Raw genomic sequence first — 14,795 nt, 5'->3', positions numbered from 1 at the left:
TGGAAATTTGCAGTTTGGGCTATCTGTTTTGTTCCTGTGATGTGCTGAATGCTGAATTTACAGAAACAGAAATAGCTTTGGCTTGAAAATGTGAGTTTCCTAGTGCCACAGTAACAGCAGTGTCTGGAAGAAGAAAGTTTCTGACAGATCTTGCCTAGGAGGACAAGGTCAGCAAAAAGCAGCCTCAGGGAAAGGTGTTACACTATGGATTTTATAAGAACAAGTTTTACAAGTTTTCCAGATGTTCCCCATTGTTTATTTTATAAACATCATAAACATTGGCCATTATTAGCATTAATATGTCTTATTAAAATTCCTTGCAAACTTGCTGCGAACAGATGGGTGATGTTTTTCCTTTACACATGCATATGCCTAAGATTGCTAGGCATGGAGATTCTGAAACGAGTCTCCCTTTTTCAAAGGAATTGATCTGTATTTGAATTGATCTGAGGAATGATTTTCATGCATCTTTTTCCATTGTTGTTCCACAGTTCTGCATAATTGGTTACAATATGTCAGTTGCTTTATGAAGAAGAATTTGAAAATATAAGATGTCCAAAATAGGTGTGTGTGGCCTATTAAATTCTGCAGAGTGACAAAACCCACTTCTGCTCTTTTTCAGTGAGGATACAAAAGTCTAGTGTAATGCTGCAGCTGTGTGGCCGTTTGACATAAATATTACAGTATTTTAAAAATACCATGTGGCAGTCCTCTCTCATGAACTAGGTCAGATGTCAGCTTGGAGCTGACCATTCTGGGCTTTCTTTGCAGTCAGAAGAGAAAAATAAGAATCTTCATGGAATGAGTCATCAAATTGACCTCATGGTGCTCTTCCAGTGAGATGAATCATCCCTTGGATAGGCCATTTTTTCTCTGCTGCCCATAGAGGATTCACAGGGGGCCTAGCTCTGAACCAGATGTCCCACTTTTTACGTGCCTTGTTCAGAGCAGATTAATCCCACTTACTGTGTACAGCATAGATGCAGACGGCTGTAGCATCAGGGAAGTTAGAGAAAAATGCCAGCAATGAATGTTATGGGGAGTGAAAAAGAAATAAAACTGGCTTCAAGTGCACTCACCTGGAACATACACACTCACACACATACACATACTCTGTCTTAGTGGGTCTCTGTACAAAATACTTTCTTATTAATGAGGATTACTGTGACCAGAACATTTCATCTTATGGCCCAACTACTAAAGAAGTACAGGCATTGAAATCCCTGCTACAAATTTGTGCCTGGAGGTATTTAGGAGATTACTGAGCAGATTACCCCTAAAAATTTGGGTCAATTGCTCAACACGTGAATTAATTACCTGATCAAGGAACTTGTGCCAGGATAATCTGTGAAATAAAGTGTATTACTGTTGTCACATCACAAATTTATAGCACCTGATTTAAGTGCTACAGGGAGTCTTAGCCTTGGTATGGTGCTTCTTCAGGTATTTAAGGGATAAAGAGAGAAAAATGTCCACTTCCTTCTTTTTATTAAATTACTTGATTTTTCTAGATTTCAATTTGTGCTTAAAGTACAGATTGTTTTCAAGGACTTTGGATAGGTCTGTCTTTGTCGTCTGACATCTACTTTACCTCTACATCTTAGATACATGTAACACTGCCCCCTGATTTTCCATTAATCTGTGTTGCGTTTCCTCCCAAACCACCTAACAGCCTAAGGTTTACAGATGTTGATTGTCATGTTTAAGGAGAATGGAGGCCCTAGAGATATCCCTTTTGGGGTGTTGGTGGTTTTTAGACCACCAAAGCTGCAATTACCTCCTCTGACTCTATTTTCCATGCACTGTGAACTTCACCTATCTCTTACTGAGTTTTCAGACTATTAAATGCAGTCTCCCTTGACAACACTGACAAAAATACCTATAGGTCAATAAAAATTCCATATTCAAAAATTAATTTGATATCTAGAGTAAGACACACAAGGTGGTGGAAGTGTCCCAGTATACAATTCACAGGTTACACACACAGTGTAATGAGGAGACGTCCCCCATGACTGGTTACTGAGAAGATTATGACATTCCATCATTTTTGTCCATTTTACTAATGAATTAATGGACTTAGTGGACTCTGAAACCAGTTCCCCATCAGAGACTGTGAATCAGTCTCTCGTGTGCCTGTGGGGGAACAGTGGGAGTGTGGTTTTTATCATGGAGCCCCCTGGCCAGATTTTATGACATAGAATCATAGAATCAGTAAGGTTGGAAAAGACCTCCAAGATCATTTGAGCCCAGCCCTTGAATGAATACCACCATGCCAACTAAACCATAGCACCAAGTGCCATGTGCAATCATTTCTTAAGCACTTCCAGGGATGGTGCCTTCACCACCACCCTGGGCAGCCTCTTCCGGTGGTTAACCACCCTTTCAGTGAAAAAATTCTTCCTGATGTCCAGGATGAACACGAAAAAGGGGGAATGGCTTTAAACTGAAAGAGGACCAGTTTAGATTAGATATCAGGAAGAAACTTACTGTGAGAGTGGTGATACACTGGAAGAGGTTGCCTAGAGAAGCTGTGGATACCCCATTCCTGGAAATGTTCAAGACCAGGCTGGATGGAGCTTTAAGCAACCTAGTCTAGTGGAAGGTGTCTCTTCCCATGGCAGGAGGTTGAAGCCAGATGATCTTTAAGATCCATTCCAAGCTGAACCATTGTATGATTCTATGGATTATGATTTACCTGCTTTGCCTGTGGCTAAGCATCTTCAGACCTTATTTGTGAAACAGGAAGTAAAGTTAGATTCAACTCTGAGCTGATTCAGTAGGCATGTCCATTTAGGAAGAATCAAAGGTTTGAGGATAAGGCTGTGTGTCATGTGCCCCTTTTTGGGAATCACACAATTTTCACGTTGAGTTTTCTTTCTACTAAAGGACTCCAGAGGTATATTTGATTACATTGACTTTTTATCAAATAGGTGGTAGGTACCTGATACAAATTACACCCCCTCATCAAAAAAAAAAAAATATAAAAATTGTAGTTAAATAGTTCTGAAGGGAAAAGCATTCTCAATAGACTGAATAAAATTCTTCTCCTTTCAGGTTTCTTCATTTTCATTCTCTGATCTCCCTGGATATTATTTAATCTGTTTTAACATTATCAATGCCTTCACAGATAGAATCTGCATTTTTTTTAATATTAAAAAAGTAAGAAAAACGTTACAAATCCCTTTTGAGCTCGCTTCAAAAAGATGATTGGCATCAGTTTTGTTTTTCTCTTTACAGGTTCATTTCAGAAGTTGCTCTCTTGCTTTAGAAAACATAGAATATATATTGATATAATGGTGATTGCTAAAATCACTGTCTCATCTGATTTGCTTTAACTTCCATACTTCGTTACTTTCTCCCAAAAATCCTTCCATTTTTACTATTCTAATAGTACTAAAAATTAAGCCAGTTTCATTACAGATATTGAAAGCATGCTGGTTAAAATTCTCATAACAGTCAGATCTTTTATATACAATCATGCTTTCCAGAGTATTCTGTGAATTGCTCCACATTAATAACAACTTTTAAAAGGATTTTCCTGCTCTTTAATTGTCCAGTCATACAGTCTTTCTTTCCTTTGCCACTGACTAATTCAAAAATATGAGCTTACTTTATGTGCAATTTTTAGGTCATCATTAAGCTCTTTGTGAAAGAGATTGAGTCATATAATGTGTTTTTACAGCACAGCCCAGTTCTCAGCTGGTGTCATAGAATGCCGTTATAATACAAAAACATTAATCATTCATGTCATTAGTTGCCACTATTACTTTCTACCTTGATGCATTTCTAAAAAAAAAAAATAAAAAATTAAGTACAAAATAACCTCTACATTCCATCCAGTTCCTTTTGTTAGCTCATTTAGTCAGTGTGCTCTTGGCTTGTTTCTATACTGATAATTTGTCCAGTAAAGCTCAGCTGGATCTCTTTATTCTTTTTTCAGTTGTCCTATCTATGGGATTTTGTATCTCATACACACATGTTCCCAAAAACATTTCTATAGAAGATCCTGTGGCAGGGGCAGAGAACAGAGATGAAAGATTCCATTTTTATTTTACCTTGCATTCTTGTAGTTCCTCCCTTTCTTTTGGCAGTATAACCTTTTGTGATTGCAATTTGTAGTGTTTCGCATAGCTCATTCTTCTGTGTTTCATTTTATTTGAATTTCTGCATTCCTTCTATTGTCTGTAGCTTTCACTCCACCTAAAGTCAATATGAATCTTGATATCGATTTAAGCATGGCCAGAATTTCAACAGAAGCTCTTCTGTTACTTTTAAGGGGTTTTGTTTTATAATGTAGTCCATTAAATATGCATGGTGTTTTGCAGAAAAATAAAAGTGTTGCCTTCCAAGAGATTTCAGTCTATTTTGATAACTCATGCCACTTGCCTGGAATTTGCATTTCTCCTAGATAATGACACAAGGTTTAAGGCAAAGAAGCATGTGCTTTAGCCACGTGGAAATCTGTGCTTGGTTTTGATTTGCCTTGCTGAATAGAGACAGGGTTAAGGGCCTGATGCGTCACAGAACTGAGCTGTAAATGTTCTGTGGAAATAAAGGATGAGGGAAGAGTCATTAGGCAAGGAAGAAAGATGGTGATTTCACCCAAAAGGATGAGTCTACTGTGCATACCATGTGGTCTGCACATGCTTAAAAATGATTGAATAAACCTTTATAAATATATTCATATAAATATAATCCTATGCAACTATGAGTGATTGAAATACTTGTTCCCTTCAGTGTGCACTAGTCATGCTTCATGTCAAATCAATGGATTTGTTACAAATGATTTAGTTTGTGATGATGACAGAGATGTTATGGGGCAAATAAAATGTTTTGGAAAGGGATAGACTATGTGGGAGAGAAAGATGGACATGCACAGAAGGAACAAAAATACAGAAGGAAGAAGTCATGGCAGGCAAGGGAACATAAGGTATAGCAACAAATGGAGAAGTAAATTTCACACCTAAAGTGTGTGAGACAATTTTTTGTTTTGATTGCCAGAAGAGGCTATGGCTGTTAAAACCTCCTCATCCACATCTTTATCCTTTTCCTTCAGCAAAAGAAATCATATTATACCCCAAACAAATATAGCCCTCCTGATCTCCCTAGGAACACTTTAATCTGCAAGATCCTTGCATAATTATTACTTCACTTAATGGGACTTGCAATGGTTTAGTCCCATTTATGATGTTCCTACACTGCAGAGTTCCTTGGGAGTTCTCTTTTTAGACAGGTTTATCAAAAATGGTAGTTCCCGTTTCTGCTATTTTTAAATCTGGGAACTGAAAAGAAAGGTGTGCCTAACAAGAAAAGAAAGAACAGCTAATTACTGTAGTACTTTGGGCATGGCTTACAATCTTGTCAAGCCAATGAAGAAAGCAGGATTCACTTCATCTTCCTTTGAGTTGGAGGGGGGGGAGTTGAGGTTTTTCTGGTTTTTTTCTGGTTGTCAACACAAGGTCCATAAAGTCCATTCAGTAAAGTAAGATGGTGGTGTTGAAAGAGCAGGTACTGTACATTTGTACTTGCCCTACTGTGTTGTGCTGGTCTGATGTCAGGCTTCTGTTTGTTGAGAAATGACATGAGGGTGAATGGTCTTGTTGAGTCCGAGTGATTTATCACATGGCACGGCACCAACTCTTGCGGTTACACTAAGCTGTCAGTTTCTCTGTTGTAAATTAAACCATGGTTTCACAACCTAGAAGATTTTCAAAGCTTAAATTGTAGACAGATTTTCCAGCAATGCCTTTCAGGGAAAACTGGGCTATCTTTAATTAAATTGATTTTGTTGGGTTTTTTTTTATTATTTCAAAGTTTAACAGGGAGCATTCTATTTCTAGAACTATCAATTGCTGATATACATACCTCAGACAAATTACTGCACAGGTTTCAGTATGAATCCTATAAATTGGGCACTTTTAGTATCCCCATAATGCTCCTTCTTTCACTGTTCCCCACTGGGTTTCTTAGCTGAAAGAAGGAGGAAGAAAAACAACGGCTGCTGACACAGGATTTTGATATTCTTACAAGACATGGGGTTATAGTAAGTGTTGTGGTATAAGTATTTTTTTTTCTTTGTCTATGTGGAAGGATCTCTTTATTGTATTAGAAAGAGGTATTTCTTCCTGCATCACCCATGTATAGACCACTGACATTCACTCAGCCTCTTAATAACTCATACAAACAGATTGACTAGGACCACTCTGAGTCAGATGGAACAGGAAGAGGGACCAAGCATGAGCCCAGACACGCACCCTGCTCATCTCAAATGCTAGTCAAGGGGAAATGCAGAAATAATTTAGACAGAGGACATTCTTTCTAATATTCAGATAGGTGAGATAGGGTAGATGGAAGAGAAAAACATCCTTCTTCCTCTGGTAAGTCGTGTAATTGCTCTCTTCACTGCTGAGACCTCTGTACCAGGATGAGACCAGAAAAGGTGAGACTGCTAGAAAGGGATGACCCCCCTGACTCTGTCTGCAGGGTTAAATAAAGCTGAGTGTGTACATTATACTGTTTATCTGTTAGAAAGTTGTTGCTCTGGGTCAGCTAGTGTTTTCCTACAAAATGTGGTACAGTTTAGAGTTTGATACAGGCCAAGTAGTTTCCCAGGAGAACATCTTTTTGGGAAGAGAGAAGGGCTGCTGCTGCAGGGACAACACTCAGCATGTTGTGCACGTGGTTTCAGGGAATAAGAATGGTCCCTGGCAGTTTTTGATGGCTAGTACAGATGTAGTTATTGGTAGAAGGGCAGGTTGAGGAATGGCATCCTTGCAATCTGACCGCCCACGCAGCAAAATTATTTGGGAGATAAATCACTGTAGACACCATTCTCTCAGTCTGTCCAAAAAGGTGGGATTCGAGGATATAATGGTGAAGTCCTATGGTTTTCTCCTTTATCGTGTTATTCTTGGCAGCTGGGCAGCATGCAGACCAAATTTGTCTGATGGAGTTGCAGATAACTGTGGATTTTAAAAAGTGTTTTTATAAAACACGGACAAACACAAAACCTTAACAAAACCAAAAACAAAGTGAAACAGCTATGGCATTTATTTGTGGCAGGTGAGATATTTTGCATAGCTGTCAAAACCTGTATCTTCATTATACAATCTATAATGGCCTTTGCTTATGTATCCAGCTGTGGTCTACTTTACTTTAAGACTCATCCCTTGCATTATCTGCAGTCTTCCCCAGGGTGATATTTCCAACTCTTACGTTTTCCTCTGCTAGTCGAAGGCAATCACATCTGTTTCTCCGTCTGTGGCATGAGAATTGAGTAACAGGGAAAGACTGCAGGTTCGCAGCTCAAAAAGTGAGAAAGGCAAATTCTTTTTTGAAAGTAAACAGTACCATAACCAAAAGAACGAGTGTTTGGCTGAAATTAATTAAAATAATACAGTTTTCATTACTCTGCAATCTGTCTACCATTTCTCTTACTAATGTCACATGTCATTTACGTATGCAAGTTTTAGCCCCAGACTTAATGCTAAGTTCTGTTCAGTTCATTACCAAACGCCTTTCAGGACTGTTGCCAAAAGTATTCTCTTCCCTATCCAAAACTGACCTGGAGACTAATTCATTCACTACAGCATCCAGCCTTGACTACTGTAATTCCTTGGTTTGCTGGGCTTGGAGCCAAATCGATTGGCAGACTGCAGCTTAGTCAGAATTCAGCAACAGGGCTTCTGACCCAAACCACGCCAACTCTATATCCTCTCTGTGCTGTGACTCTATATTTGAAAAGTGTGTTATACATTTACTGTAACAGTTTCCTTTACACTGTAATTTTATGGGTGGAATTTTTCTTTTACCCTTCATGTCAACTGTCGCACTCTTACAGAATTTTTCGGTGCTAAATTGCTGTATATTCTACTCTGACACTTGCAGTAATTTAGTGCAAAACCATTTTCAGCCGGTGTCCTTAATTGGTGGAATTTAGAGTAAAGTTCTACATGAAATCCGATTCTTTCATCTGCCAGCCAAGGCTTTTGTTTTTATTCTAGCACATTTTTTTTGTTTACATTTTGTTTCTTTTTTTCTATTATAAATTATATATGTTATATTATATAGTATAAAATAATATGCATGGCAGCTTATAATGTAATAAGCAAAGGAAAATTGAGTACTTCTTAACTCCTGAACCCAGAGGTAAATTTCAGCCTTCACTCAATCATGTATTTAAAATTGACTCCTTGATAAATGTAATTCAGGGTGAAAGTGTTCTCTCTACCTCTTAATCTGCAGACGAGGCTACACTTTAGTTCTCATTGAATTTTGGGTTTTTTTCGTAGTACAATTTTCAAATATCCTGTATAAAATATTTTCATGCTCTGGAGATATTCTAGTTTTGCATTTAATGCAATCTTCTTTTCAACTTCTGCAGGCATTGTTGAAGGGATTTTTGCTGTTTTTCTGGGTTTTTGCTCTTTTGTTGTTTTTCCTAGCTTGGTTTTTACATTTATACTTGATACCAATACTTTTTCCAGGTAGCATTCCTTATGGCAGCAGAAACCAAGGCTTAAACTTTCTATTGATGTACTTACTGTGAGCTGGCACCTCTAAAAAACTAAATCCACTGAAGTGTATTGTGGTTGCATTACCTTTGTTAAGCATTGGCATTTGCATACCACTCTAGGCTTAGTTGTGTGGGTCTTTCTAGCTATTTATAACACAGCAGAAAAACAAATAGCTAATAATCCTTTGTCCAAAACATGCCACTTAAATTAGCAGCCACAGAATAAGTCTTTAGGAAAGATGCAATAACTTACATCCTGTAAGTTATATTGATGGGAAAAACATGACATGTTATGGACCCTTCCAGAACAATGTGTTTTTTTAAATCCTAATTTAGTAAGGAAACAGCTTTGCATATGGTCAATGAAAATTTGATATAGCATAGAACTCGCTAACAGATGTTTGACAATGAATATTTCATGTTACTTAATAATTCTACTTACCAGTCACAGTTGACACTACAGTGCATTCTGGAGTTCAAGGTGCCCTGGAGAGATAGATATGACCTGTTATATAGTTTTGGAAATTTCTTCCTGGAGATCAGAAAATAACCTGAAAACCATGGTCAGCAGTGAGACTCAGATTATGGAGATATCAGCCCAAAATCTCGGGCCTCTCTTTGTCCAAGTTTTACCCAGACATAAGTTAACTGGGGAATTAACATGAGTTAACTGGGGAATTTCTCAGCTAATATGGACCTTTCATGGCTTCTCCTTAGGGGTGAATCTACCATTCCTATGGGCTGTGGTCTGCTGGATCATTTACCCATACAAATCCGATCCTGATCAGGAATGGGTACATCACGTTTTCTCTTCCAATTTCCCAGAGCCACAAACATTATGCCAGCTTTAGGCTTCCAAGGTATCTATGGGAAAACAATTGAATCTTGGTGCAACAAGAACAAATGTGGCAGAGCAGATTTACACTAAATTGCCATCTCATAGCACATGAATACAGGATTTTGATGCAGTACTTCCCTGTACTGTCAAACCAAGGCCTTGACTGCTGTTTAGCTCTAATGTCTTGGAGACCTTTTATGTTGGAATTTGCAGAGTTTTGTGGCCTAGATTGCTGTGAATATTGAAGTTGCTATACATACATTGACACTTTCTTTGAATAGAGAACTGGCATGTTGGTCCTTGATATATACTAATTTAGTATTCTCCTCTACATTTTCCCTTTTATTATCCCTTGATGCCTGTTTCATAAAGTTTCTTTAAATGCCTTGATTTTATGCATGTCATACTCATACTATCCTACCTCTTCTTACTTTTTAATTCCAACAAGTTAGGTAAGTGATGAAGATCCTCTTAATATTCACTTTGTCTACTGCCGTTATACAAGAAGAAGCTGTGCCATCTTCCTAGCTTGTGTTTCCATTGAGGAAAGTTTCTGAAATGATCAGATAATGACTTTTGATAAATCTTAGCACCTGTTCACATAATGGAAATTAAACACTTTAAAGTTCAAATGTTTTTCAAAATTCAGATGATCTTATTAATACTTATTAGTGGAAAATGGCAAACCAGCTCTTCCTCGTATCTTTGTGAATCTTTTTCTACTTGAATTTCCACTTGCAAACTGAAAACAGATTGTTAATTAAGCAAAATTTTCTGAGCACCTGGTCGTCAACAGAACGACAGTAATTAAATTCTAGCCTCAATTTCTATACACATAATAATAGAGTGCTTTACCATTTTCATTCTTTTCAAATTAATTGAAAAAATATATGAAGCATTATTTCCTTGATACATCCACTCTTCAGTCTAAGCAAGTTCTAATGGGCTGAAATTATCACATCTACCTTTAAAAGTTGAATGCATTGCAAATGAATAAGATCATCACAATAGGTCTGAGGCACTTTCTTTATTGTAAACTACCTACATGGATTAATTTTAAAATAAACTGAACTACAGTTATTTTCTGTGACTTTAGAATGTAATTAATCATTCTTGAAAGAAAAACTTCCATTGAAAATGGTGTAATCTTCTGGAATCTAAAAGCATAGAAGAGAAGAAGTATGCTCAAATGAGAGATTAACTTTCCATTCTAGAGGTGAAAGATTCCGCTTTAGTAGGTGAGCTCACCATTTTAGGAAGGATAGGTTGCTATGTATAATAAGATCCTCTACATCTCTGACTTTAGGGAAGAATGAGAGAAACTCTAGATCAGCAAGACAACAGACCAGGGCAGAGGGTGTTACAGCACTCCCACCACCACTTTTCAGTGAGAGGAGCAAGAAGTGATGCAAGCTGCAACTTGATAAAGAAAAGACATTGTTTCCACCTAGGAATCTAAATAGAAAGATAGGAAAGAACCTTGTCAAAGAGCTGAAGCATTTTTCAGTTTGACTTCATAGGCTGGCACAGCTGCTTATTCAGGAGCACAGCTGAGGTTGTAGAAAATCTGGGTTTATTGGTGTTTTCTTCAGTTAATTGTGCTGGGATCAAGTTGGCTTACATCTTGGCCAAATCATTTTTAGGCAGGTCACTGTTGTGAAAGGATAATTTTGCTAGTAACTGAAGAGAAAGAAAAGGGTGTTGAGAGGAAAGCTTCCTCAACTGAGATGAACAAATGGCTAAAAGCTTGGGGATCTTAATGATCCTAAATAACTGATCGAAATATTGATGTTTGGCTTCAGAAAAAATTCATTAGAGTTGAATGAGGAAAGCCTATTTCACATCTGTTCTTCATCTTATATGGAAGAAAAAAGTGTCCATGTAAGTAACCATACATAGGCCGTGGAGACAGCACTGATCTACCACAGGTGAGCCATTTGATATTGAATAGAGGAGAAGCAGCAGCTGCGGCCACAGAGTGCAGGATTGGTGTATGGTTTAGCCCTTCCCACCTGCTGTCAAGCTCCCATTATCAGGTAGTCATCCTTCAAAGCAGAGCCTGCCAGCCCTCCACACTTTCTGTTTGTGCAGCCCACTCGTCTGTACGATGCTGCCGTGGGGGAACATGTGTCAGGTGGATGTCCCGAGGTTATTTCTGTGGTCACACACCTATTGCACACATGCAAAGGCATGTGCCAGCACAGGGAGTGGTAGCAGGCATCACAGGGAAGCAGCTGCATGCCTGGCTCTTGTTGCATAGTTAAGAGTTGTGTAGACTAAAGTTATGGAGACAGACTTGAAGGGAGACATCTCCAACATTGATGCAATGTAAGTACAAAAGACACGTCATTGGATGGATATTGATGATGTTGTTTCAGTAATGACATCATCCATAGACTCCTAGTGTCTTTGCTTTGCTTCTCTATAGTGATCACAACATAAATTGCTTGTCTTGTTTGACTTCCTTGTTCACCAAAGTTGAGCAGATTGTCGCCGTTTTCAACGCTTCTACCAGACAAAAAGCTTGGGACCATTTCTCGAAGGCCCAGCGAAAGAACATAGACATTTGGCGAAAGCATTCTGAGGTTGGTGATTTTATTTTTACTTTCTATCCATCATCTCACAGCTGGATTGACACAGAACGAGTGTGACATAGTGTATTTGGCAATATTTACAGCTACCATTTCAGCTGTTAATCAATTGGCCGTTTACAGTCTCGTCCACAGTATGAATTGCTCCCATTGCTCTCATTATGGTAATAGTCATTAAATAGCATGAAGACAGGGAGCAATGTGTTCTTATTTTTCACGCAAAATTTGGGAAATCATTAGAAGATTATGTTTACTATCTAAAATAATGAACTGAAGTAGTGAAATTCGGAACAGTATTTTCAAATAAGGAATTTAGGAGTCATCGTGATCTGTTTTTAAAAGAAGAATTCTGTGGCAAAGATTTTTGTTTTTTCCATCTTATGGTCATTATAAGATGACATTGAGTGAAAATAAAATAAAAAAATTTCTTTCCTAAATAATGACTTAAGAATATTAAGTCCGTAACTGTGACCTATTCCTTCCCATTTGTTCTATGTTTATCTTTAAAAAAGTAGATACATCGCTTGTGTTGATTCTAAGTATTATGCTTGCAAAGAAACCAGTATAAATGTAATCATACAACCACACAGTTAGCAATGTGGGACCATGCATGTGTGACTGTCATAAGCATGAGCAGAGGAAATGGGATTCTAACTCCCCTTGCTGTGTGTGGCAGCAAAGGAAGTGCTAGACCTCATCCTGTGTTTTGGTCATCCAGCTTTCGATTTTAATTCAGTATATACGCTATGAGCCTGTATTTTAAAAAGTAAGTACCGCTGTCTTTGTTTTCTTTCTTCTTCCTTTTTTTTTTTTAAATTTTAATATGAGCAATTTACATACACTTGGTTTACTGTCATGTGGTACAGTGTGTTGATTGTTACTATCACAGTCCTCTAAATGATTTTTCTCTGTCTCAGAATAAAAACTTTAGAAGGTAAGGTGCACTTATTTAATTATTTTGTAGTACACTTGTAAAATAAGTGTTGTACACTTAGTTTGAGAAACACTGAAGTGCTGTGATATAAATCATTTGGATAACATTTTAAGTGTCCATTAACTAATGCTAAATTACAGTTGAATACCAATGGCACTAAATGTAACATCCACATGAATACCAAATGAATACTTTATTATCAGTGCTATTATGGTGAATACAAAATTACTTCAATAATGGGACACTTAAAATAAAATGTTAGCATAATTTATTGGTACAAACTGTATTTTGCATTTTGTTCACAAATATTTCATATACATAGTGGATAATGCCTTTGTTCAATTGAAAGTTGGGAAGCTGGGAATTGGTGTTTGTCTTATCTTTTAGAGAAATATGAAAATATCATTTGCTGGTAGATTATTTTAATTATATTAAGATCATCCCTTCTTAAACTAACATTCTGTAAGGGGATGTGGTGTGTCATTCATTTGCTGGTTTCTAAGTATTTAATAAACTGAAATGTATAAGAGTTGGACTTTCCAGAAATGTTAATTCTCTACTAATTTTTTTCAAAAATTACTGCCTTTTGTTTTTCTAAGAGGAGGACAACTAAAACAATCCAAAATTATGTAAAGCATCTAGTTAAACCAATCTATTTTGGAAACGCCTGTTTTTCAGATCTAAAACGTGATGGAAATAAACCAAATAGTATATTTGATTTAAATTGTATCTTCTAACCATGGTATTATCTGCTGATTTGTTTAATTACTTGATCACCTTCCAGTTTTTTTCCTGAATTTAGAAGAGCTTTGCTAGAAACTCAAGGCAAAGTAAAGACTCGTACATATAAACATTCTCCATAGAAAATTATTGACTTTGTTGAAAATGTAGACACGGATGCATCAAGGACATTTGTCCACTAATGAGGGAGTAAATGTAAGCGGATGTCTGCTCATGTATGCAGTATTCTTCTCCAGGAAAATGTGCAGGTGGCCTTTTCCAATCGAGCATTCAGAAATGTCTTGCCAATTTCTTCCAGAGTCACTTCTGATTTCATTAGACACTGGTTTACAATTTAGCCTTTTAAAAACATTTTTTTTTTTTTAATTTGAAATCGTTCCCCTGTAAAACACCCGCTAATTAGGTTCCTTGCCTTTGCTGGGATTAATGAGTGCAGGTACATTTTTCAGAATATTTGAGATCTGCCGATGAACCAAGGTTACAGCTCAAGAGAAACGCCTTCCCTTTTTTTCACGCAGCCCGTCTCTGACAGATTATTGTTAATTGCACAGAGCTGTTGTCGGACTCCTCAATGCTGTCTCCTCCTTCCACACGACTCTCCCTTGTTTCAAAGACTTCAAACCACCTCTTTGGGAATTAAGCTCTTTGTTGGCAGAAAAATTAGCTGTCTGCGGGTGGACAAAGCCTACACTAATCACAGTGCAGCATCCCCATGTTACACCTGACAGGATTATTAGGACAAAATAGAGTCCTCTCAATCTTCTCAGTGCTGCCATTAAAAAGGCAGCCGCTACACCCGCGCCAGCCTTTCTACCCAGAACAAAGACTGTCTAGACTCCCACAAAGCCCGCGTGCCTGCTGATCCTTTTCCTGGTGACATGTGCGGGGGCTGCCTGCCTGCCCTTGCAGCGGTCACCCAGAGACCAAGCTGTCCCTGCTGCTGCTCATTTTGGATCAAGATGCAAAGATTTTCAGGCCAGCGTTGTGGGACTGGGTCTTCTAAATCCAAGGCAGTCTGTGCATAGGGACAGAGGGTGATGTTCCTTTGACCAGCATGAGGCACTTACAAATACACAGCTCTTCATCTGCATTGTCTGTTCTTGGCTCCCTTTGCAGTCAGAAGACAGAAAGAGGCACTTTTAGGGTGTTGATATACAATATACAATACAATATACA

General features: G+C 37.8%; 1 protein-coding gene across 12 annotated transcripts in view; it reads left to right on the top strand.

Moving 5' to 3' along the window:
- The window catches only part of ENOX1 (ecto-NOX disulfide-thiol exchanger 1), a 353,570-nt gene that overhangs the window by 275,445 nt on the left and 63,330 nt on the right, over nt 1-14,795 (top strand). For all 12 annotated transcript variants that reach the window (XM_058829123.1, XM_058829121.1, XM_058829113.1 and 9 more), the window contains one exon: nt 11,832-11,938. In XM_058829123.1, the coding sequence (XP_058685106.1) occupies nt 11,832-11,938 (107 nt within the window). The remainder of the gene's footprint in view (nt 1-11,831; nt 11,939-14,795) is intronic.

This window comes from Poecile atricapillus, chromosome 1 (assembly GCF_030490865.1).
Source record: "Poecile atricapillus isolate bPoeAtr1 chromosome 1, bPoeAtr1.hap1, whole genome shotgun sequence".
Taxonomy (NCBI): domain Eukaryota; kingdom Metazoa; phylum Chordata; class Aves; order Passeriformes; family Paridae; genus Poecile; species Poecile atricapillus.
The sequence above is the reverse complement of the archived record's forward strand: the minus strand, read 5'-3'. Positions and strand labels throughout refer to the sequence as shown.